This window comes from Osmia bicornis, unplaced genomic scaffold (genome assembly GCF_907164935.1).
Source record: "Osmia bicornis bicornis unplaced genomic scaffold, iOsmBic2.1, whole genome shotgun sequence".
NCBI lineage: Eukaryota > Metazoa > Arthropoda > Insecta > Hymenoptera > Megachilidae > Osmia > Osmia bicornis.
In genome coordinates, this window is record NW_025791124.1 from 1,241,947 (window position 1) to 1,266,206 (window position 24,260).

General features: G+C 40.6%; 2 protein-coding genes across 2 annotated transcripts; both read right to left on the minus strand.

The window, feature by feature from the left end:
• Positions 1–10,132: 10,132 nt before the first annotated feature.
• On the minus strand, positions 10,133–10,696 carry LOC114882091 (cilia- and flagella-associated protein 251-like). Its single transcript, XM_029198970.2, has one exon. The coding sequence runs from the start codon at positions 10,694–10,696 to the stop codon at positions 10,133–10,135; it is 564 nt and encodes a 187-aa protein (XP_029054803.2).
• Positions 10,697–14,785: 4,089 nt separating this feature from the next.
• On the minus strand, positions 14,786–19,150 carry LOC123988784 (uncharacterized protein K02A2.6-like). The gene has a single exon (XM_046289530.1). It carries the CDS (start codon positions 19,148–19,150, stop codon positions 15,173–15,175), a length of 3,978 nt encoding a protein of 1,325 aa, XP_046145486.1. The 3' UTR covers positions 14,786–15,172.
• Positions 19,151–24,260: the final 5,110 nt, after the last annotated feature.

Below are 24,260 nucleotides of genomic sequence, written 5' to 3' on the forward strand. Positions count from 1 at the left end.
CAGGTACCTAAGTCGTCTACAGACGATTCCGAGTCTCGACGTCGAACTTGGAGTACCCATGATCGACCGTTAGAGCGCCGCGGCCGTCGTTCGGCGAGATCCCGACGTCGAATCCGATGATGCCCGTACGGCAAACTGGGGCCCGTGCGATGACCGGTCACGAGGGCCGGCCACCTAGTAGTGTCACATTGTTTTGAGCCTTTGGACCCACACGAGACTCCTAGAAATATCGTTGCCACCTTTGTCTAGAAAGGATACGGCCTTAGAGGCATTCAGGCATAATCCCACGGATGGTAGCTTCGCACCACCGGCCGCTCGACCGAGTGCGTGAACCAAATGTCCGAACCTGCGGTTCCTCTCGTACTGAGCAGGATTACTATCGCAACGACTAGTCATCAGTAGAGTAAAACTAACCTATCTTACGACGGTCTAAACGCAGCTCACGTTCCCTGTTGGCGGGTGAACAATCCGACGCTTGGCGAATTCTGCTTCGCAATGATAGGAAGAGCCGACATCGAAGGATCAAAAAGCAACGTCGCTATGAACGCTTGCCCGCCACAAGTCAGTTATCCCTGTGGTAACTTTTCTGACACCACTTGCTGAAAACTCTTCAAGCCAAAAGGATCGATAGGCCGTGCTTTTGCCAGTGATCAAGCCAGCTTTTGCCCTTTTGCTCTACGCGAGGCTTCTGTCCTCGCTGAGCTGGCCTTAGGACACCTGCGTTATTCTTTGACAGATGTACCGCCCCAGTCAATCTCCCGGCCGGGCAGTGTCCTCGAATCGGATCACGCCGGAGCATTATCGGCGATCGGCGCAAGGCCTCACACCACTCATGTACGCTTGGTTCTAGAATTCCGTGACAACCGGGTCGAAACCACGGTACACGCGCTCCGTCTAACCGAGTAAGTAAAGAAACAATGAAAGTAGTGGTATTTCACCGGCGATATAAAATCTCCCACTTATGCTACACCTCCCATGTCTCCTTACAATGCCAGAGTAGAGTCAAGCTCAACAGGGTCTTCTTTCCCCGCTAATTTTTCCAAGCCAGTTCCCTTGGCAGTGGTTTCGCTAGAAAGTAGACAGGGGCAGAGGGAATCTCGTTAATCCATTCATGCGCGTCACTAATTAGATGACGAGGCATTTGGCTAGTATCCTGCGCAAAACTACATCAGTAGTATGCGGACTGCGTACGGTATTAAGCCCCGTACTTGGCTAAAAATAAACATTAAAAAATTAAAAATTAAAGGTAAAAGAAAAAATTTAAAAGATAATTGACCAGATTTAGGGATGATTGTAAATGACCAGACCAGCAGAATTAGGCCATGCAATATGAATAAAATAGACAATAAATGTCCTAATATAAAAATAGAATTGTAAATATAACAACGTTAAGTCATCAGTAAAATTTGACAGTATAACCGTCCCTTTTTTTATAAATAATAATATAGATTAAACATTATAAATAATTAAATAAATAGAATTCAATGGACATGATTCAATTAGATTATTAAAATGAGATAGCCAATTACGGTCGCTATGTTATGCATAATTAATAAACGTGTTATATATCTCAATAGAGCTCCGTAAGGCGATCATTGATATGGTCACCAAGTCTTTTCGCGGTATACCAAGTAATCGAAGCTCATTTTTTGTTGTTGTGGGTAATGCTCCACGAGATCCTACAACGATTGGTATCACCCTCGCATATTGTCGATTCAACATTTGTCTAATTTTTGGCACTAGTGGTGCATATTTTCCAATCTTTTCATCATGAGCCTCTCTCAGGGATTCACCTTTTTCGTACCGGACAGTTATATCGAGCACGACTGCACCAACCTCATTCAGATTAATGACGAGATCTGGCTTATACAAGTTTCCTGAGTGATTGATCGTTGGCTCATCAAGTACTTCATATTTAGTACTCATCTGTTCCTTTATAAAATCTTTTATTTCGTTGTGCCTGTGTATACGCGCATCTTTAGTAGTAATGCATTGTCCCAATATGTGACCAAGTGTCTCTCTGCCTTCATTACAACGGCGACACATGGTGTCCATATCGGCCGTAAAGCGACTTAATATAGTTCGGTTCCCTGCAGTATTTGTTCGTAGTCTTATGGCGTCAGCAATGCGGGATGGAATCAGCATATCTTTTTGTCTCAGCCATATATTACTAATAGGGTCATCGCAGAAGTATAGCACACCTTGACCTTGTGCTGGGTCGCTAGCCTAATTATATATTCTTGATTTTTTAAGCCGGTCTTTATAATGATCCAATTCAGCTAGACTCACCGGCCAAAATTAAGCCTTAGGGTTGTAGCATACTTTTTTAAACGGGTTTCAATAGATTCCCGCTGCATTACCTCTTTCATAACTGGATCTGTATTTGTTACTACTTTAAGTCCATTTCTAAGTGCTGCTATTAGTACCTGTTTTTCCACTTCTTGTATGCCAAGTCCACCCGACTTCATTGGTGCGCAAATGAAGTTTGTCGTTACTGATTGACTAATATGCAAGATTTCCTTAATTTGCGTTCGTATTGTTGTGTCAATCAATTTAAGGGTGCCTATACTCGGTGGTTTGGTTATGAGAGAATACATATATCGCGGAAATAAATACGTTTTTAGTAAATCAATCTTTTGAAGCGGTCTGAGTGGCATACGGCGCACTCTTTTTATCACGTCCGCAAATGCCTGGTGTTCAAACCCATCGATTAAACCTCGCCATGGGCTAATTATCGTGCCCAAATAGGTAAAAGTTTCATCAGGGGTTACAGCTATTATTTGCTCCCTTCCTAGTTGAAGTTTGGGGTCTCTCATATACCACGTTTTATTACCAGAGACTATCTCAAATGCTGTGCATTTGCTAATAGATAGCCTCATCCCAAGTTTATTTAAAAAGTTGTATATGATCTTTAATTGCTGCTGCCCAGAATCTTTGTTGGCTGCTAATGTTACAAGGTCATCCGCAAACGCGAGAGCTGCTATTCTCTTCTCTCCGATTTGAATCCCTTCTGTAGTGTCGTTGAGGGTTTCCAAAAGTGGCTCTATACAAAGATTGAAGAGAAGTGGGGACAGCGGATCACTCTGTTTAACTCCTCTACGAATTTCAATTGCTGTGTCTCCGTCTCGCATTTTAATTATAGTGGTGCAATTGGTTTGAATATCCACAATGAATCGAGTCACAGAATTTGGTATACCTTTCCGTTGCAGGGCCGATCTGAGTGCCGCGTGTGGTATGGTATCAAAGGCCGTTTCAATGTCAGCCACCATACAAACACCCCCGTTTATTTTGGCTGCTTCAATTGCCGCGTTTAGGGCAGTAACATTAGCATAGCATCCATTAGTTGGGGCAAAACCTTTTTGTCGTGGATGTTGTTGGATGACGGCTCTAAGACAGGTATCTAATATACTCGATAGAATCCTGGTCAGCATAGAGCCACTGGTCAATGGTCTCCAATTCTTCACGTCTCTTTTATCTCTACCAGGCTTAGGTATAAGAACAGTCCGATTACTTCGCCAGCTTATCGGATAATAGTCTTTTAAAAGAAGGAGATTATAGTACGCTGCTAGGACTGTTTTAATATCTTGGTGATTTAAGTGGTACCTTTTTATTTTATCTAGACCAGGGGCGAAAGTACTGGCGATTTTGTTGGTCTTTTTAGTGATTTCTTCAGCCGTTATTGGTACGAATATAATACTGGCGTTAATTAGAGGTTCATCCTGGCCTGTAAAAGCGACGACAGGACCTGGCTGATTCGATAGGTCTCCATAAAGTCTTTCGACGTCTGCTTTGGGCGGTAGTTTAGCGGCATCAAATAATGATAGGTTGTTACTGGTGACCATATCAGCTGAACGTTTTGGGCATTTTGTATACAATTCTTGGCATCTGGCAAATTCGAACTGTCTACGTTGGGCTTTATGCCCTTTCCAATGTTTATTATTACGTCTATTTTGGTTTATTGTCTGAGTTTCTCTTTTGTTGTTGCGCTTATTTGATTTAGTTTTTTCCTTGGGCTGTGCCAATAATTTGGATGTTATTTTTCCTACTATATTATTGATACTTTCCGCCTGTGTATCAGGGGCTTCCGCGCAAGTTTTTATTTCACTCATAATTTGTGCCCAGTCATGGGGGAATTCAATATCATTTATAGCCTGTGTGAGCGTCTCTTTATATGTTAAATCTGTTGCCCCTTGACTGTTTATATCTAGGTTAGAGTCTTCAGGTGTATTTGTAATGATTTGTCCGGCGATTTCATCTGTTGTTATTTCACCTAATTCAGTCATCGCATCAACCTCATCGTTATCACCTCTATCTTTTACGATTTTTAAGTGGCGCCTTTTATCAGAGATTGGTTTGGCGGTCTTGTCGGGTAGGAATTCAGCTATCTTTCTATTTATTTGTTTTATACTTGGGTCTTTACTGAATTCTTCTTCCAACTCTATTAGTGTTTTAGTTTCTTCATCCGACCAGACTTGCGCACAGTTCACACGTTCCCTAGCGGGCCTTGTGGCTGCCTGAGTTCTTTTTAGGTTACGCAGAGAGGGATGCTCATGTCTCTCATGTTGGGCTAGCCCTGATTAACTGCCAAATGTAAGGGGACACTGCTCACATCTAAAGGGCAAGACAGCCTTTTCTTGTGGTCCTTTGCACCTATGCTTATGTATTAATAGACCGTGCACTTTCGTAAATATTTTTTTGCATGCAGAACATTCCCATTGGGTCCTTAAATGTGGGTGGGCAGTGTCGCAGTGGTCTGCTAGTTGTTTCGGTTTGACAAAGGAGATACGATGGCCTTTATTATTACATTCTGGGCATAACAACGTTTCTGACTCGGACACTCGTACTGTCAGATCCACACGCACAAGCAATTTGGTAGTGCCAGTAGGATTTTGCCTTAAGTTCCCTTGCCAATTTGTGGAACGGTCCACGGTCTGCGACGTACCAGGAACAACAGTCACGTCGCCGGCTTCCCCTAGCTCGTTTGCGATTAGCTCCGCAGCAGGCGGCACCTCAGCGACCATAGTGCCCCCTGCCTCCGAGGCTTCATTATCTCCAGACTGCATCATGGTTGATATTCCCGCAAGGGGATATTGTGGATGTATAAGGGCACCCAGCTCATTGTAATATAGTGAGGCAATTGTCTCACTTTCTGGCCTACACTAGATGTACTGTGCAGCTAAACTGGTTTTTGGACTAAACGGCTGTTAGCCATATGGGGCCACATAGCCCGAGGTTTTATTTAGTTATCCATCACGTTAATTCCGAGCGATATTATGCTCGCTGTGCAAGGCATCATCGATACCTGCAGAACCGCTACCTTTACATAGGACAACGGCAGCCGCACTCCGTTTAGCTATGGTCACGGTTCGCAGAGCTTGCGCAACTAGTCCTCTGCGAATCGCGGCCATGTTATCAGCAGGAACCCCGAGGAGGTAGGTCGTGCGACTTGGACGGGAGAGGCTGAAGGGTCAGAGGCCTGTATTACGCTTCACCGTCCCTGTAACTACAACTCTCAAGGGCAATCTCGTCGCCCCCACGGTGCCACACGATGTAAGGTGGCTCCCGATCCCTCCGCACTTCCACGAGGTGGGAGCTGGGCAACGTCCAGTTGGCGACAACTGGGCGGCTGAGCCGGAGGGAAGGCACCGTGTGAGCGACGAGGAAGTCCCTTAAGAGAGTCACAGTTACTCCAGCCAGCGCATTTTGTCGGCCCTAGGTACATCCCGGTACGCTCCAGCGGACGGTATTCCAGTACAACGAGAGCTATAAATCCTGGGGAATCCATAGGGGGGTTCAAGGCCTTGGACTACACTTTATTTTACATGATATTAACAAAAACGACTTAAGAGAGTCATAGTTACTCCCGCCGCTTACCCGCGCCTTTTATCAGACTGCGAAAAGGAGGAGGATACTCAATTCGATCAGTATATTTTTTGTTTATAATTTTTTTTTCCTGGATTTGTTCACCGATTACTCCGAGATGAATGAACCAGTCGGAATGAAATCTTTTGCGTCTTGTAGGATATGTCTTCCGATTGGTCCCGTTATAAAAACATTTCGCATTTTTTTATTCCGAACGGTATTCATTATTGCAAAATACGTTCTGGTTCAAGAAATGCACCGATTGCGATGAAAGTTTTCACATTTCGTAGATCATTCCACGATAATTCCATTTCCCAAAATTTATGTAACTTCTTATTGTTAATAACTATTGTTATTATAATAAAAAGCCTATTCTTTAGGGTTACCCTCCAAGGAACATACCGATCGCGATTTATCAAAGTTGTCCCTGCAAGTAAACTTCGTAAGTTTCTTTACCAATTGGTTGCTAATACGGTATCCTTCAAATACTGCTCGTTCCACTAAAAAGTGTGAAATAAAATAATTTTTAACAAAAAAAAAATCCGACTTCGAAACGCACTAAAAAGTATAAAATAATTTCTATTTCATTTATATCTGTATTCCACTGCTATTAATACAATCTACTTAATCGTTAAATAGGATACTAAATATATTTCAACCTTTTCGGAGGCGGAGCAAAATTAAACATATAGTTTTTTCTTTGAAAAATAATAGGAATTTCATTATATCGTGTATCTTTACCATATCATCATCGCTTATCAATTATCGTACGAAATATATTTCTGCCCACCATTTATATGATCGCAAAGTATAATAAGAAGCAAGCTGTAGAGGGGAATAACACACGTTATTAAACATCTCTCTAGACCTAGTGAGCGACGCGAGTTAAGTATGGTCTCTTGTGAACTGCAGTATAGTGCATGTCCATCAGGAGTGCTGCCAATTTCTCATACAATCGTTACAATTACAAATGTTTTTAGCCGGACCTATAATTTCTCTCTTACGACTTATTAATTACCAAGTTTGCCATACCGCAATCAAATCGTTATTGACAGCATCGTGTGTTCGGGTATTTTTAATTTTGCGCCGCCTCCGAAAAGGTTGAAATATATTTAGTATCCTATTTAACGATTAAGTAGATTGTATTAATAGCTGTGGAATACAGATATAAATGAAATAGAAATTATTTTATACTTTTTAGTGCATTTTGAAGTCAGATTTTTTTTTCCTTAAAAATTATTTTATCTTGGTGCGTCATGTGATAATCAGCTTCTATTTGCATTTGCATTGACATGATCATTTACCATTTACCATTTACAATTTAATTTATAATTTACTTTGATAAAATAGAGTAAGTGACATCATTCGGTAAACAATTTCTAATTTCTAATTTCTAGTTTCTAATTGCATTGACATAATCAGCTACTATTTATAATGTATAATTTATTTGCATAAAGAAATAGAGTAATTGAGCCAATAATCTTTATGGTTATATTTTACTGAAATTCATTTCACTGTATTGTATTTTATTCTATTTTATTTTGTTTCACATTACATTACATTATGTTGGTTAGGTTTGCATGTACATTACACTCATGATTTCACTCACGCTCTCTCTATTTTTCTTAATCTCTTAACTTCCTTAAGAGGGTAGGCACGGCACGTGACCTCTCCGATTCGGGACGTCGGTATTGCAGCAGTTTTTTCGTTGGGCCTGGTGGAGCCATTTGCGTGTTTTGTTACGAATTAGAAAGGTTTAATTCTCAGCTAGCGTGTGCGCAACACGATCGAGGAAGGCAACAGCGCCTCAAATATTTTTACAAACACATTCAAACGCTCATCTCGCCAGAGGCATCGCGACAATACGCCTGAAGAACGAAGGCGAAATATTAGCGCGTGTTTAGAGTGAGATGTACGGTGATCATGCTATCCTTCTTTCAACCCAAATGATAGAATTGTCCCGCTTGGATAAATTCTGACTACCAAACGCGTGGATTTTATATAGCGCACCGTAGCACCACTCGCTGCTGAAAAATATATGCCTACTCTGACGAACCGAAGGAATATGGAATCTGAGAATTATTTTTAGAAAAAGTTATTAACTTCTTTAAATAAATGTTTTTGAATTAATAAAAGTATACAGGATACGTCATGCAATTAGGACGAGTTATATCTTGAATTTGGTAAGAGATAGGAAAAAGCTGTTCATGTAAAAGTTCAATGGTATGATGATGTTTATTTTTCTATGACTTCATTTTCTTCATGAATGCAACAATGCACTCAAAAAATGCTAATCCACTTTTTATTTTAATTCATTTTTTTTTACTTGTGTCAGCTCCTTGAAACATTCTGCATAAAAAAGTACAGTATAGACTCGTTATAAGCAAAACGCTCGGGACCAGACTTTTGCTTATAACGTGTAGTTCCACCATTGTTTGATATTTGCCGACTACTTCGAACGTAGAAAAGGACAGCGAGTGAAAAAGAGGACGAAGCGAAAACAAACCGCTCTATATCGGTAAGGCAACACTAATGCAACAACCTAACTTTGTTATTTTTCATTTTTTTTTTATAAAACTTTTTCCATGATATTTCGGAGATTTCTCTAATTGAAATGACACCAAACACGATATAATTCGGACCATATTTACTTGAAACAACTTATTATGTATCATCATTTCTATTAAATTAGAAAAAAGTTTTATCTCAAATATCTGGTTAATCAACTACCGTATCACAATAACCAGTTTTTATTAGATTATATAGTTTAGTTTTAGTTTATTTATTTAACGCATCCCTTTCGGGTTTGCGTGGCGCTTTTATCGGAGCGTTCCCCCAACCGTACATATTGCCATTTACATTGTTTTACTCTTCCGCTTAATCCTATATACAGGGTGTTCGACAACAGGTGGGCAATATTTTAAGGGGTGATTCTAGGGATCAAAATAAGACGAAAATCAAGAATAACGAAATAGCGTTTACGGCTTTGTTTTCCAGTTATTAACGTTTAAAAATTCGAGTAAAAAGTGCCAGAAACCTGCAATCCGCTCAGCAGCGAAGACCGAACGTCAGCTGAGCAGGGGTCGGTACAGTCATAACCAAGAATCGAAGCCGAATGGTGGGGTACCGAGAAACAGAATAGCACGAGGTAAGTTTCTACTATTGAACGATTCTTGGTTATGACTGTACCGACCCCTGCTCAGCTGACGTTCGGTCTTCGCTGCTGAGCGGATTGCAGGTTTCTGGCACTTTTTACTCGAATTTTTAAACGTTAATAACTGGAAAACAAAGCCGTAAACGCTATTTCGTTATTCTTGATTTTCGTCTTATTTTGATCCCTAGAATCACCCCTTAAAATATTGCCCACCTGTTGTCGAACACCCTGTATACAGTAGCTCTGCAGTTCCAATAACTATTACTTATAATTCTATCCAAATAAACTAAATACTGCTACTAACAAAAGATACAAAAAGCGAATATCAAAAAATAAAAATATAATTCCTATAATTCCTATGCATGAGCATGTAAATGAAAATCTAAATAATCTAAACTAAAATACTGAAGCTCTAGCAACTAAATAACGAAGTAAGAACCAAACTAAAACTAAAGAACAAATTATAGAGCAAAATAAAATAAAATATATAATGTAAAATATAAAACAAGAATAATTATTTGATGTGATGTCAAGTAAAGTAAAGTAAAGTAAAGAAACTATCATTTGTGATTACTTGGCTTGATTTTATCTCTAGTTTGGTTTGAACTATTAATCTTTTAGTCTTCAGTCTTCTCTCCTTTTGTTTACGCCACTCCTTCTTCATCTTCCTCTGCTACCGCCTTGAGTGATTATCCTCCGTCCTCCTTGCACGTCCCTCTTCAACTCTTCTTTCTGCTTCTCGCGCCTTCCTGCCTACTTTTGCATCCATTTTCCTTTCTTTTCGTCCCACACCCACTCCTTGCCCTCTATCCATAACTTCCTATTGCTGTATTCTACGTCCTTTCCCTTAGCCTTTTCCTCTGTGACTTTCTCTTTTATTTTCCATCTCATTCTCCTTTCCTCTCTCGACAGGTCCTCTTCCACGCTTACCCTTCATAACTCCCATATTGCGCTTTTCTTTCTTAACACCTTCCTACAGTCATCTTCCTCCTCCAATTCAGTCAATATAATCCGTCAGCTTTCTTATCTCCACTTTCTTCCCTAGTTCCATTTGCAACATTATTTTAACCCTTCTACCCCTTTCTCCTTTTTCCTCTCCTCCCACGTTTTTCCATACTATACTCCTGCTTCTTCTTTCTTTCCTCTCCCTTTCCATTCTTCTTTCCCAGTTCTCTGTCCAACTTTCCTCCTCTTCTTTCCCTTGATTTCTTTCTTCTCTCCACCTTCTCCTTTCCCCCTCTTACCCTTCCGATCCTCTCCTCCCTTGGGCTCTTCCCTCCTTTCCTCATTAGGCTTTACCTCTTCTTCTTCCTCTTCTTTTTCCTTCTCTCCACTCTTCACATCCGCATCATTTTCCTTCATCTTTTCTCCCATGTTCTTTCCTATCGTTGGAATTTTAATTTGTGCCCCCTTCTCTTCTTGTTTTCCTGCACCTCCCTCCTCCTCTTCCATTCTCACTCTCTTAGCCTCCTCCTTTTCTTCTATGCTGGAGCCCTCTTCCTCGCTTTTTTCTACATTCATTTTTTCCACTTTCTCTTTCTGCGCTTCGCCTTTTCTTTTGTCCTTCTTCCCCCTTTCCCTTTCTGATCTTCCTCCACACATCACTTCTTTTATCTCCCCTATCACTTCCCTTATCTTTTTTAGTTCCCCTAACACTTCTTTTCCCCATTTGTTTTCCATATTTATTCCTCCGCGCTTTCTTTCCTTCTTTCACACACTTTTCCTCGTTTTTCTCTTGCACTCCGTCCTCTCTTTTCGTATTCGTTGTCTTCAATGGCCGACTTCCTCAGCCACGCTTCCTCCGCACGTGTTTGTCCTCGCCTGCCAACTTACTTTTCGCATCTGCATGTCTACCACGTGTTGCGTATTTCCCACCCCTTCCTCTTCTCTGGGCCTTCTGCCGGTATTGTCGGTCTCCTACTTTCCTCCTTTATAGTATACCTTCCGCACTATTCTCTTGTTGCTTTCTTACACTTTCTTTCCCGTTCTTTTCTCTCCTGCCTCATTTACACCTCTTTTTCTTCCCCGTTCTCTCCCCTTCTCCTTTCCTCCCTTTCACCTTTGCTCCTGTGTACTATTATCTTCTCTTCTCCTCTCCCTGCCTCCTGTCTCTTCCTCCTCCCTCGCTCCCGTCCTGTAGTCTTCCACCACTTTCATCCACTCCTCTCCCTCCCCTCCTCCTCCCAAAATCTCTTTCACCCTCTCCTGCCATCCCTCCTTCCTCTCTTTTCCTATGGCACATCTCTCCCATATGTGTTCCCACGTTTCCTCCTCCCATCCGCAGACTCTGCATTTCGTTAGCTCTTCTTTTTCCCAGTATTTTGCCTCGTTCACTTCGTTCCCCAGCCTGAATCTGGCCACTCTTCTCCATCTTTCCTCTTTCCATCCTTTTTCCAGGTACGCCGGTACCCCTGGCTCCTTTATTATTTTGTACCATTTATTATATTTGGATTCCCTTATCTTTTCCCATCTCTCTTCTTCCTGTATTTGTACATCCTTCTCTTCTATTTCTTTGTATCCCATTTCTCCGCTACATCTCTTGCCCTCTAACTCCTCCCTTTCCCATCCCCTCTCTTTGAAAAACCTTTCTCTTTCCTCTTCCCACTTATTTCTCTCCCTGCTCCTGTCTTCGTCTCTAACTACTTGCTCCCAGCAGCTCCTGACTAGCTCTCCTCCTCTTCCTTCCCAGAGTTTTTTCTCATATTCCCATGCTCTTTTTCCTGCTCTCACCCTCATTTTCCACCTTTGTAGTTCCTCTCTTACCAGATACCCCGGCGTGTGCCAGTCCACCCGAGCGTCCATTTCAGGAACCTCTCACGGAGTCCCTCTATCTCCTTCCACTCCCTCCATCCCCATACCTCTGCTCCGTATGCTATGACCGTCCACACTAGCTTATCCCATAGCCAGATCCTTCTCTTCCAGTCTTTGCCGAATCTTCTTTTTCCTATCCCCCAGACCTGTCTCATCACCACTCCCGCCTTCCTGATCCTATCCTTCACCTGGAGTTCGCTTCCTCCATTCCTTCTAAAAACAAATCCTAGATATTTAAACTGATCTACCTCTTCTATTTTCTTTCCCTTCCACCACCAGCTCGTTCTTTTCCATCTTGCTGCCCCTTTCCTGAATCTCATTATTTTTTATTTGTCCTGGTTCAGTTCCAGTCTTTTCTCGTCCAGGTACCTTTCTAATCTCTCTGACAGAGCTCTCATATCATCTTCCTCTTCTGCCAGTACCACCACATCGTCCGCGTAAGCTAGTGTGTATATTTTCCTCCCTCTAATCTTTATTCCTCCGCCTCCACCCTTACTCATCTTCTCTTCCATATCTGCTGTCAGTAGGTTATACAGCAGCGGACTTAGTGGACACCCCTGCCTTACTCCTCTCGCTTTCCAGAATAGTTCTGATATCCCGTCCCCTGTCCTTACCCTGCTTCTCGTCTCTCTCAGTATTTCTTTTACCCTTTTCCTTAACCCTTCTCTTACCCCTCTTTGCCTCATCGCTTCCAGCAACACTCCTCTATCCACTGAGTCGAATGCTGCCCTCAGATCTATGAAAAAGGCTACCACTTTTCCCCTCACCCTCTTTATCTGCCTGTTCACCAGATAATTTAATACGTATATATTGTCAGTCGCCCCATCCCTCTCTTGAATCCTTTCTGGTTTACCGGTAGCATTCCCGTTTCCTCCACCTCCTCCCTTAGCCTTTCCGTCAGGACCGTCGCGTATATATTATATAGTGTGGGTATTAGTGTCACCCCTCTGTAATCCGTTGCCCTTGTCCAATCTCCTTTTTCCTTTATTGGCGCTATTATCCCTTCCTTCCATCCCTCCGGCCACCCCTCTCCTCTCCAAATTCTGTTACATATCTCCCAGGCCCAATCCAGCACCTCTTCGCCTCCGTATTTCCACACCTCATTAGGGATTCCATCCCCCCTGTCGCTTTCCCATCCTTCAGCTTGTAACCGTACATTTGTTCGTTACATAGTATAATATAAAGTAGTATAGATTTTTCAAGGGAAATCGGAACTGTAGCGATGGTACGTGCTATCCCTTCTATTTTCGTCATAGCGGTGCGCGTGCGCATGCGCGTATCCCCTCCCTCGAACGCCGGATCGAAGGAGCTGAGTGTCGATCCAGCGATTGACACTCTGGTCACCAACGACAAGCGGAACGGGTGCTTTCGCACACGGCTCTCCTCCTGGAGAAAACCGTCTTTTAGATTGCAATCCAGCAAGTCGTGACTAGAGTCGAGCCCGGACATTTCCCTTTCAGTTTGTGATAGCCTTCCATCTTGGGACTCAGCACCCTCGAAGGACCGCTCCACACAGACACAACAAAACGCAGTTTTGCTGTGCTGTGGCAATTTTACATTCCAATTTGGAGGGCCGTGATCTCGCTCTTGGCAGTCTTAATTTCTTCCTTGCGTATGCCTCGTACGACAGGAAGAACGTTAACGGATTCCAGCAAATCCACGGTTATCGGATACTCTTAAATTTACGTATTTCAATCTGCAAAGGAGTCGAGGGTCGGGACTTAGTGCGCGACTTTCTCATCCTTTGATTGTGAGTGAAATCGTGAAGTCAGTGCCCCTGTCGATCTGAGGTTCGCAGGTGAAAACCTCGCTGGACCGGAAGTATCCTCGGAATCCACTGGCTCGCCATTCTGCGATTTAAGAGGCGCGTAAAAACTAATATTTCGCTGCACGGTTAGTAAATTCAAACGTTCCTTTTTGCCTACGCGCTCCACGATCACGCGACCTTCGTGCGTCGTGATTTCGGTGTATATTTCCGAAACAAATCGAGCGAACAATAACTCGTCCTTGGCGAAAGGAGTATGAATCGTAGACGACCAACGAAATTTTGTAACCGTCGTGTATATATTACTTTTCGCATTCCGAGCAGAGTCACGATTTTGCGTTCTGATACTTTGCGTTATTCTTTTCATATATTTTCTTATATTTCTTAAAATGCGTTATTCAACCAATCATTTTTCCGTATAAATGAAGACTGAGTTTTTTGAGTCGCGTTAAATTCGCTCGACTGGTTGAAATATTTTCTTTTGCGTTACCATTTTTTGTATTACACTACTAATTCGTGTAAATCCGATCTGCGTGCTTGGTACGAATTATTGACGATCAATCTAGTCAAGTCCGTTATACATATTATTATATTTTTATAATCAGCGCGTCTATTGAACATCTAGTAGATGGGAATTGCGTTCCGTTGATTGTTAAAACGCGTAAACCGCCATAATATTTGCGGTGCTTTTACCATTCTGTGATAGGCTCTTTTGCCTTACTCCAGGCACCATTTTTTGAATAAATCAATATTTTGTTACACCGCAAAACTACGTCCCGTTACTGACTTCACCGTTCCTTCTGCCTTCGCGAACGCGCAGCGAACGCGAACCACTGCTTGAGACGCGTAGGGGAAATCGTACGCTCATACTGCTAGCGTTATCTCCTCCTTCGCACAAGTAGCATAAAATAATTTTTAACAAAAAAACATCCGACTTCGAAATGCACTAAAAAGTGCAAAATAATTTCTATTTCATTTATACCAATATTCCATAGCTATTAATAATATCTATTTAATCGTTAAATAGGATACCAAATATATTTCAAACTTTTCGGAGGCGGCGCAAAATTAAAAACTTTTCCTCTACTAGGAAGATCCTAACTCGGGCGTCGGCAACCTTTGATAAATCACCCATTTGATACTTTCAAGTAAACAATATTCAACGGTGTTGTGTATGGAGAGAAACTCAGCACCAGTCGAGAACTAATTTATTTAAATCACTGCTTACGATTAGTACAACGTGTCCGCACGGTTCGGTAGCCCGGTCGAGGAGAGTTCGCATTCTTCCGTTTATGGAGAGGGCACTCGCGTAAACATTAGGTACCTGGCGCTCGTTGTCGCTAATGTTATTATCAAGTCGCGGTTTATTTAAACTGTCTATAACACTCCCCCTTCTTAAAAATAGGGGGTCCTAAAGGAAAAACAATTTGAAACAAAAGAATTGAAATATAAAGATTTACCCACATGTATATGTATGTGTATGGTATGAAACTAAAGAAAAAAATTATATAAAATAAAACAGAACGATTACTCTTTTATCTACTATCTCCTATATGGGAAGTAGATGACCTTGTAATTACTTAATGAACTCTAAAGTCACCGTATCTCATAGGCGGTGCTCTAGTTCTATCTGATCTACGAATTTGTTGTACATTAATCGGTTGTTCTACAACGCATGGTTCTTCTACTCTATTATTTCTTAACGTATCCACTGCTTGCTGGGGTTCTGTATTTGCTGCATAATCTATGTATCTGCTTGGATTTTTATCTTCGGACAATAAACGCGAAGGTGTGTATTCTCCAATTGGTCTCATCTGATTTATATGTCGCTTCCAAGTTCGTCCATCGTCTAATTTAATCGTATAATGTAACTTTCCAATACGCTTTAATATTCTACCGAAAATCCATTTATCTCCGCATTGATAATTTCTACAACTCACTCTCTCCCCTTCCTTAAAATTTCGCACGCTTTCAACATCGTATTCTTGTCCCTTTTCGTCATTTTTAGTGCACATTATGTCTAAACTACATCTAATTTTTCTATTATACATTAATTCCGCCGGAGAGGTTCCTGTTGTACAGTGCGGAGTGATTCGGTATTGCATTAGTATTCGCTGCAGGGCTGCTTGTAAATTTGAATTTGATGTATTTATTGTGCGTAAAGCCTTCTTTAACGTTTGTACGAAACGTTCGGCTAACCCATTTGTAGCTGGATTATAAGGAGCTGTTAGTTTTTGGGTAATTCCATTATTTTGTAAATATTTTTGAAATTCGTCGGATACAAAGGTACGTCCATTGTCTGACACCACTTGCATTGGTAAACCGAATCTAGCGAAAGCTTCGCGACATTTTTGTATCGTAGTATCTGCCGTGATATTATTTACTATAAAAACTTCCGGCCATTTAGTGTACGCATCCACTATTATTAAGAAATTATGCCCTTTAAATGGTCCTGCAAAGTCAATATGTACGCGTTCAAAGGGAAAAGTAGCAGGCTCCCAAGTATGTTTAATCTTTGGTGGATTATTTCTATTCGCATTACATTCTGCACAGTTTTCTGTAATAGTTTTAATATCGTTGTCTATACCTGTCCACCAAACGTAACTACGTGCTAACATTTTCATTTTTACAATTCCAAAATGTCCATTGTGTAATTCTTTTAGTATCTTAGGTTGCAACATTTTTGGTATGACTACCCTATGTCCCCGCAGAAGGACTCCATTTTTGACACTGAATTCCACTTCTTTACCGCGGAATTTATCATTTTTAGGTAATGACGTACCAGTTTCTATCGCGTGTACTATTTGTTTTAAAGACGCGTCTTGTTTCGTCGCTTCTATTAGTTCGTTAAATGTAACAGGCAATGATTGTATCGTATCTATTTGGTGTATGTCGACTACGTCGTGTGTAGTATTATTTTGGTTTGCAATTGGTAATCTAGACAAACAATCGGCATTACTATGTAATTTTGTATTTTTGTACTTAATCGTATAGTTGAAACCTCTTAAAAATAACGCATAATGTTGCATACGCATTGCACTGTATATCGGTAAACTTTTCGAAGGGGCGAATATGTGTACTAAGGGTCTGTGATCTGTATATAAAGTGAACTTGTTCCCGTAAAGGTACTGGTGAAACTTCTTAACGCCAAAGATAATGCTATACGCCTCTTTATCGATTTGAGCGTATTTCTTTTGTGTATCATTTAATGTACTTGAAGCATATTGTATGACCCTTTCGCTACCATCCGGATAAACGTGGGATAATACTGCTCCCACGCCGTAAGAACTTGCATCGGTAGCTAAAATTAGTGGCAGTTTAGGGTCATAATGAGCTAATATCTCGTTGCTTTGAAAAGTTCGTTTTGCATTTCTGAAAGCTACTTCGCATTCTTTGGACCAAATGAATTTTGACTCCTTATGTAATAACTTGTTTAATGGGTGTAATATTGAACTAAGATTCTTAATGAAACGACCGTAATAGTTTACGAAACCTATGAAAGATCGTACTTCTGATACGTTACGGGGAGTAGGCATTTTCTCTATAGCTTCGATCTTTTCACTATCCTTATGTATTCCATTTTTATCAATAATGTAACCGCAATATTTAATTTGATTTGTAAAGAAAGTACTTTTCTCTAAATTAATTTTAATGTTGTATTCGTTTAGTCTTTGGAAAACTAATTCTAGCCTGTGCAGGTGTTCTGCATCACTAGTGCCAGTAATCTTAATATCATCGAGAAAAACCGTAACTCCCGGAATCCCCTTTAAAATATTTTCAATTTCACGCTGCCATATAGCTGGTGCAGAGGCAATTCCGTACATTAGTCTCGTAGGTTTGTATAATCCCCAGGGTGTATTTAATGTAAGTAACGCTTGATCTTCTTCCCTGACTTCTAATTGTAAGTAAGCTTGTCGGAGATCAATTTTTGTAAAAGTAGTACCACCCGCCATAGACGCGAAAAGTTCATCGATTGTTGGTAATGGGTGGTCATCCACTATCAAGTTCGGGTTGATTGTAATACTATAATCTCCGCAAATTCTAACGGTGCCTTCTTTTTTTAAGACCGGAACTATCGGTGTAGCCCACTCCGAGGTATTAACTTTTTTTAGAATTCCCGTTGCTTCTAAATTTTGTATTTCTTTTTCTACTAATGGCAATAATTTGAAAGGAATTGTACGGTGTTTCACGTATATAGGCTTAGCATTATCTTTAAGCGTTAAACGTGCTTGTTTATTTGTAATGCGACCAAGACCTGGCTCGAGAATCTCTTTGCATTTCTGTAAGATCGTATTTAATTGTACCTTCTTATCGGTTTCAATCGCATTTATTGTACAATGGTTTAAAGAAATTTTACGTAATTCTGTATCATTTAATAATTGGCGTAACCATTCGCGCCCTAACAATGGTATTCTACTTACATTTGTAAGATATATATTTAACTGGTGTACCATATTACCGTATTGGACATGTACTGTTATGTAGCCTTCCGTTTTCAGTGTATTTTTACAATACGTAGTTAATTTAAGCGTAGTTGGTTGTACGGTCGAACTTGGAAACAATTTAAGCATATGGGTTTTATTTGCGATCGTAACAGCCGCACCGCTATCTACTTCGAACTCTAAAATCTTATTATTTACCTGAAGTTTAGCAAGAAATTTGTCTCTGTGTCTCGCTTGCTCTAATTGTAGTACGTCGTTGTCTGTAGCGTTGTATAGAATTTCCTCGACGTTATGTGTTTGTCCTTTATTTTTGAAACAGACCGATTGGAGATGACCTTGAACCCCGCAAGCAGCGCATCGAATATTTCGGTTTAAATTACATTTTGTGGCTAAATGCCCTTTTCCGCATCTGAAACATGAAATATTTTTAGAATTGCTATAATTAGTATTACTAGGGTTTTTAGAGTTTGTAGGTGTATGTATAGAACGTGGCTGCTGCGTTTTCTTCGTATGTTTAGGCTGGTAATTTGATGATCGTCTTTGGAATTTCTTGTTATCCGCGACTTGAACCGTTGCTGTTGATCCTTGTAGTTGATCGGTGTCTTTTGCCGACATTTCCATGCCCGTTGCCAGCTCCACAGCCTTGTCGAAGGTCAAATCCTTTGTTTCAAGTAATCTTGACTGTATCCTCGTACTCGTAACGCCAAAAACAAACTGGTTACGTAGCGCCGTCTTCAAGTAAACGCCGAAGTTGCAATTTAAACTTAATTGTTGTAGGGCTGCAACGTACTGCAGTATACTTTCTCCTTCTTTTTGACGCCTCTGGTGAAAACGAAAGTTTTCTGCAATCTCAAGCGGGGCAGGAGCGTAGAATTGCCTGAGCTTCTCGATCAAATCTCTGTAGGTGCACGTATACGGATCGTCCGGTGCACACTTATTGCTTATTACGTCGAAAGCCGACGCACCAATGTAATGTAATAAATACGGGACTTTGTTGTCGTCCTCAACTTTGAATAATTTGAACGCGCCTTCCAACCGTCTTACCCATCGTTCCCAATTCATAGACGGTTCGAACGGCTCAATGTTGAAAATAGCTTGTACCCGTGCTTCGGACATTGTGTATTTCGTATTTTTCTACACGTGGTCGTTACTGTTCATGGAACTTTTGGACGGCGAACAAATATTTGAATGTGTGCACGTACCTTTGAAACACGTGGCGTAATTTTGTAGGCAAAATTCGTCGCAATTTCTTCGGCTTCTGTATTTCTTTTGTAGATACTTATTTCTTCTGTATACGTTTCTCAAAATCCCAACGATCCCATCCTCGTCGCCATTCTTCTTGTTGTGTATGGAGAGAAACTCAGCACCAGTCGAGAACTAATTTATTTAAATCACTGCTTACGATTAGTACAACGTGTCCGCACGGTTCGGTAGCCCGGTCGAGGAGAGTTCGCATTCTTCCGTTTATGGAGAGGGCACTCGCGTAAACATTAGGTACCTGGCGCTCGTTGTCGCTAATGTTATTATCAAGTCGCGGTTTATTTAAACTGTCTATAACAAACGGGAATCAACAAACCCATTGCGAATTAACTATACTGCAGTTCACGAGTGACCGCACTTAACTCGCGCAGCTAGTGACCTACTGAGGTCTAGGGAGATTTTAAATAGTGCGTGTGATTCCCCTTTACAGCTTGCTTCTTACTTTGCGTTCACATCATTTTTTTTGCGACAAATAATAGGAATTTCATTGTATCGTGAAACTTTACAATATCATCACCGGTTATCAGTTATTGTACGTCATATATTTCTGCCCACTATTTATATGATCGCAAAGTATAATAAGAAGCAAGATGGAGAGGGGAATAACACACCTTATTAGAAATCTCTCTAGACCTAGTGAGCGGCGCGAGTTAAGTATGGTCTCTTGTGAACTGCAGTATAGTGCATGTCCATCAGGAGTGCTGCCAATTTCTCATACAATCGTTACAATTACAAATGTTTTCAGCTAGACCTATAATTTTTCTCTTACGACTTATTAATTACCAAGTTTGCCATACCGCAATCAAATCGTTATGGGCAGCATCGTTTGTTCGGGTATTTTTAATTTTGCGCCGCCTCCGAAAACTTTGAAATGTATTTGGTATCCTATTTAACGATTAAATAGATATTATTAATAGCTATGGAATATTGGTATAAATGAAATGGAAATTATTTTACACTTTTTAGTGCATTTCGAAGTCGGATGTTTTTTTTGTTAAAAATTATTTTATTTCACACTTTTAGTGGAACCAGTAGTATTTGTAGCATAGTGTAAGGTGATTTTAGATTTCTGTTGCTTAGTTAATAACCATAAACCGAAAAAAATTGACCGAATTTAAGTTGTTAATAAACAACAAATTTCATAAATTTTTGCAAGTGGGATTATCGCGGATATACCTCCTACTAAATGTGAAAGGTTTCATCGCTATAGGTACATTCCCTGGAGCATAAACGCCGGAAGATATAAATGAAGTATTACGTATTTTGCGATAAAAGTCGTTAGGAATGAAAAAATACAGAAATTTTTTTCCAGGACTAATTACAAGATATACTCTACAAGATGCAAAAGGTTTCGTTCCGATTAGTTCATCCGCTTCGGAATAATCGGCGAACATACATTTAGAAAAAAAAGTCGTTAGGAATGGAAAAATGCAAAATGCTTTTTAGCGGGACCAATCGGGAGACATATTCTACCAGACGAAAAAAGGTTTCGTTCCGATTGGTCCATCCGTCTCAGAGTAATCGGCGAACATATATTTAGAAGAAAAAATCATTAGTAATGAAAAAACGCAAAATATTTTTTTACAGGACCAATGGGGAGGTATACTCTATAAGACGCAAAAAGTTTCGTTCCGATTAGTCTAGCCGCCTCGCAGAAATCGGCGACCGTACGCCGCACGTACATGAAATAGTACGTTTTTTTGTAATAAAAAGCGTTCGGAGTGAAAAAATATAAAATGTTTTTATAACCCGACCAATCGGGAGACATACTCTACCAGATGCAAAAGGTTTCGTTCCGATTGGTCCATCCGCCTCGGCGTAATCGGTGAACATACATAAAAAAAAAAACAAATACACATCGAATTGAGTATCCTCCTCCTTTTCGAAGTCGGATAAAAAGAAATAAACGTTACAAGCTTCGCTATCGCTTTCCTTATTTCCTCTTTACTTATGTCCGCTTCCTCGTCCCCTTCCATGTCCCTTTCACCCCCCATCACTACTTTCTCCTCCGCCCAACAGATTGACGAAGTGTTTTCTCCACTCCTCCTCTTTTTATCCGACTTCGAAAAGGAGGAGGATACTCAATTCGATGTGTATATTTTTTTTTTTTTTTTTTTTTTTTTAATGTATGTTCACCGATTACGCTGAGACGGATGGACCAATCGGAACGAAACCTTTTGCATCTGGTAGAGTATGTCTCCCGATTGGTCCTGCAAAAAAATTTTTGTATTTTTTCGTTCCTAACGACATTTATCGCAAAATACGTAATACTTCATTTATATCTTCCGGCGTTTATGCTGATGGGAATGTACTGATAGCGATGAAACCTTTCACATTTAGTAGGAGGTATATCTGCGATGATCCCACTTGCTACAATTTATGAAATTTGTTGTTTATTAATTCTTATTTATTGTTGTTAATTTAAGTTGTTAATATTAAATTCGGTAAATTTTTTTCGGTTTATGGTTATTAGCAAAGCAACAGAAATTTAAAATCACCTTACACTATCCTACAAATACTACCGGTTCCACTAAAAAGTGTAAAATAAAATAATTTTTAACAAAAAAAACATCCGACTTCGAAATGCCCTAAAAAGTGTAAAATAATTTCTATTTCATTTATACCAATATTCCATAGCTATTAATAATATCTACTTAATCGTTAAATAGGATACCAAATACATTTCAAAGTTTTCGGAGGCGGCGCAAAATTTGAAATACCCGAACAAATGATGCTGCCAATAACGATTTGATTGCGGTATGGCAAACTTGGTAATTAATAAGTCGTAAGAGGAAGAGCGGAACGTTATAGGTCCGGCTGAAAATATTTGTAATTGTAACGATTATGTCAGAAATTGGCAGCACTCCTGATGTACATGCACTATACTGCAGTTCACGAGAGACCATATTTAACTCGCGTAGCTCACTACGTCTACAGATATTTTTAGTAACGTGTGTTATTCCCCTCTACAGCTTGCTTCTTGTTATGCTTTACATATAAATGGTGGGCAGAAATATATGACGTACGATAACTGATAACCGGTGATGATATTGTAAAGTTTCACGACACAATGAAATTCCTATTATTTGTCGCAAAAAAAAATTATGTGAACGCAAAGTAAGAAGCAAGCTGTAAAAGGGAATCACACGCACCATTAAAAATCTCCCTAGACCTCAGTAGGTCACTAGCTGTGCGAGTTAAGTGCGGTTACTCGTGAACTGCAGTATAGTTAATTCGCAATGGGTTTGTTGATTCCCGTTGAATATTGTTTACTTGAAATTATCAAATGGGTCATTTATCATAGGTTGCCGACGCCCGAGTTAGGATCTTCCTATTAGAGAACAAGTTTTCAATTTTGCGCCGCCTCCGAAAACTTTGAATTGTATTTGGTATCCGATTTAACGATTAAGTAGATATTATTAATAGCTATAGAATATTGGTATAAATGAAATAGAAATTATTTTACACTTTTTAGGGCATTTCGAAGTCGGATGTTTTTTTTGTTAAAAATTATTTTATATGCCCGTTTTCGCCTTCCCTCTACTTTTCCTCTCCCTATTTATTATTTTCCACACATCTCCTTCTGTTTTTGCCTCCCCTACTTCTTTTTCAAATACCTTCTTTACCTTTTCCTTCTTTGCTTCACACAGTCTATTGTATTCCCTTTTGGCCTCCCTGTATTTCTCCCCACCTACCCTTCCTTTTCTCCAGTCTCTTAGCGCCTTCCTCACTTCGTTTTTCCTCTTCATGCTCTCTTCGTCCCACCATCTTTTTCTCACCTGCGTTTTGTTATTCTCCCTTCCTCTTTTAAGGCCCTTTCTGAACTCTTCCATCATTGACTCCATGTCCTCTTCTGGGTTTCCCCTCCTTCTCTCCTTCCAATTGATTTCCTTTTTGAACTTTTCTCTTCCTTGCTGTGACCAGTTTCCTCTCGCCACTGGTTTCTTTCTTTCCTTTTCTTCTTCCTTCCCCACCCCCCAACCTTCCAGTTTCAAAATCATTGGGTGATGGTCCGAGTCAATCCTGTCCCCTATCTCCATTCTTTTAATCCTCTCCTTACCCTCCTCTTCCGCTATCACATAATCTATCACTGTATTCCCCCTTGCTCCCGTATACATGAACTCACCTTCTTCGTCTCCACTGATGTTCCCGTTCATTATCTCCCAGCCTGTCTCCCTCAGTGCTTCCAGTAAAACTCTCCCCTCTGCATTACGTTTTTTGTCCTTTGATTTTCTTCCCCCCTCCTCTTCTTCTCCCCCTATCTTCTTCCCTCCCCCTTCCTCCTCCCCTGTTTTCGCGTTGAAATCCCCACCTATTATCGTTGTTCTTTCATCTTCTATGTCTTCCATTCTTGCCCTGAGCTCCTTCATTTTCTCCTCTATATCCGCGTTCACATATACCCCTATTATTTTCCACTTCTCTTCCCCTCTCATGAATTCCGCTGCCATTATTCCATCCTTCTCCTCTTCATTTATTATCCTCCCTTCCTTCCCCATCAGGTTCTCCCTCACCCCCATAAGCATTCCTCCCATTGCCCTTCCTTTTTTGTTTTTCCTTTCTGCCAGCTGGGCTTCCCACCTATAAGCTTTTGGTAGTCCTCCTTCTATCTTCTCCCACCCTTTCCGCTCCAGCCATGTCTCCATTAGGACTATTACGTCCCATTGTGTGATCGTCTTCCAGAAGTCCTCATCCTTGTTTCTAATCCCCGCACAATTCCAAAATCCTATTTCCTACTCTTCTTTTTCTCCTCCACCCTTTGCGTCCTTTTCCTCCTCGCACTCTCTTTTCTCGTTTCCCATCCCTTCCCCTGGCCTCTTCCTTTTCTTCTCGTTCTTTTATTCTCTTTTTCTTTTTCCTCCCCCTCCTTCGCAGTTCTCCCCCCCCCTTGTTCTCTTCTACCCTCCCGTTCCTCCTCTTTGTCCATCACTTCTCTTCCCCCCTACAGCATGTTTCCCCCTGAATTTCC

Excerpts from the sequence above, each read along its gene's own strand:
- LOC114882091 (XM_029198970.2), bottom strand. The coding sequence starts at position 10,696 with ATGGAAAACAAATGGGGAAAAGAAGTGTTAGGGGAACTAAAAAAGATA.
- LOC123988784 (XM_046289530.1), bottom strand. The coding sequence starts at position 19,150 with ATGTCCGAAGCACGGGTACAAGCTATTTTCAACATTGAGCCGTTCGAA.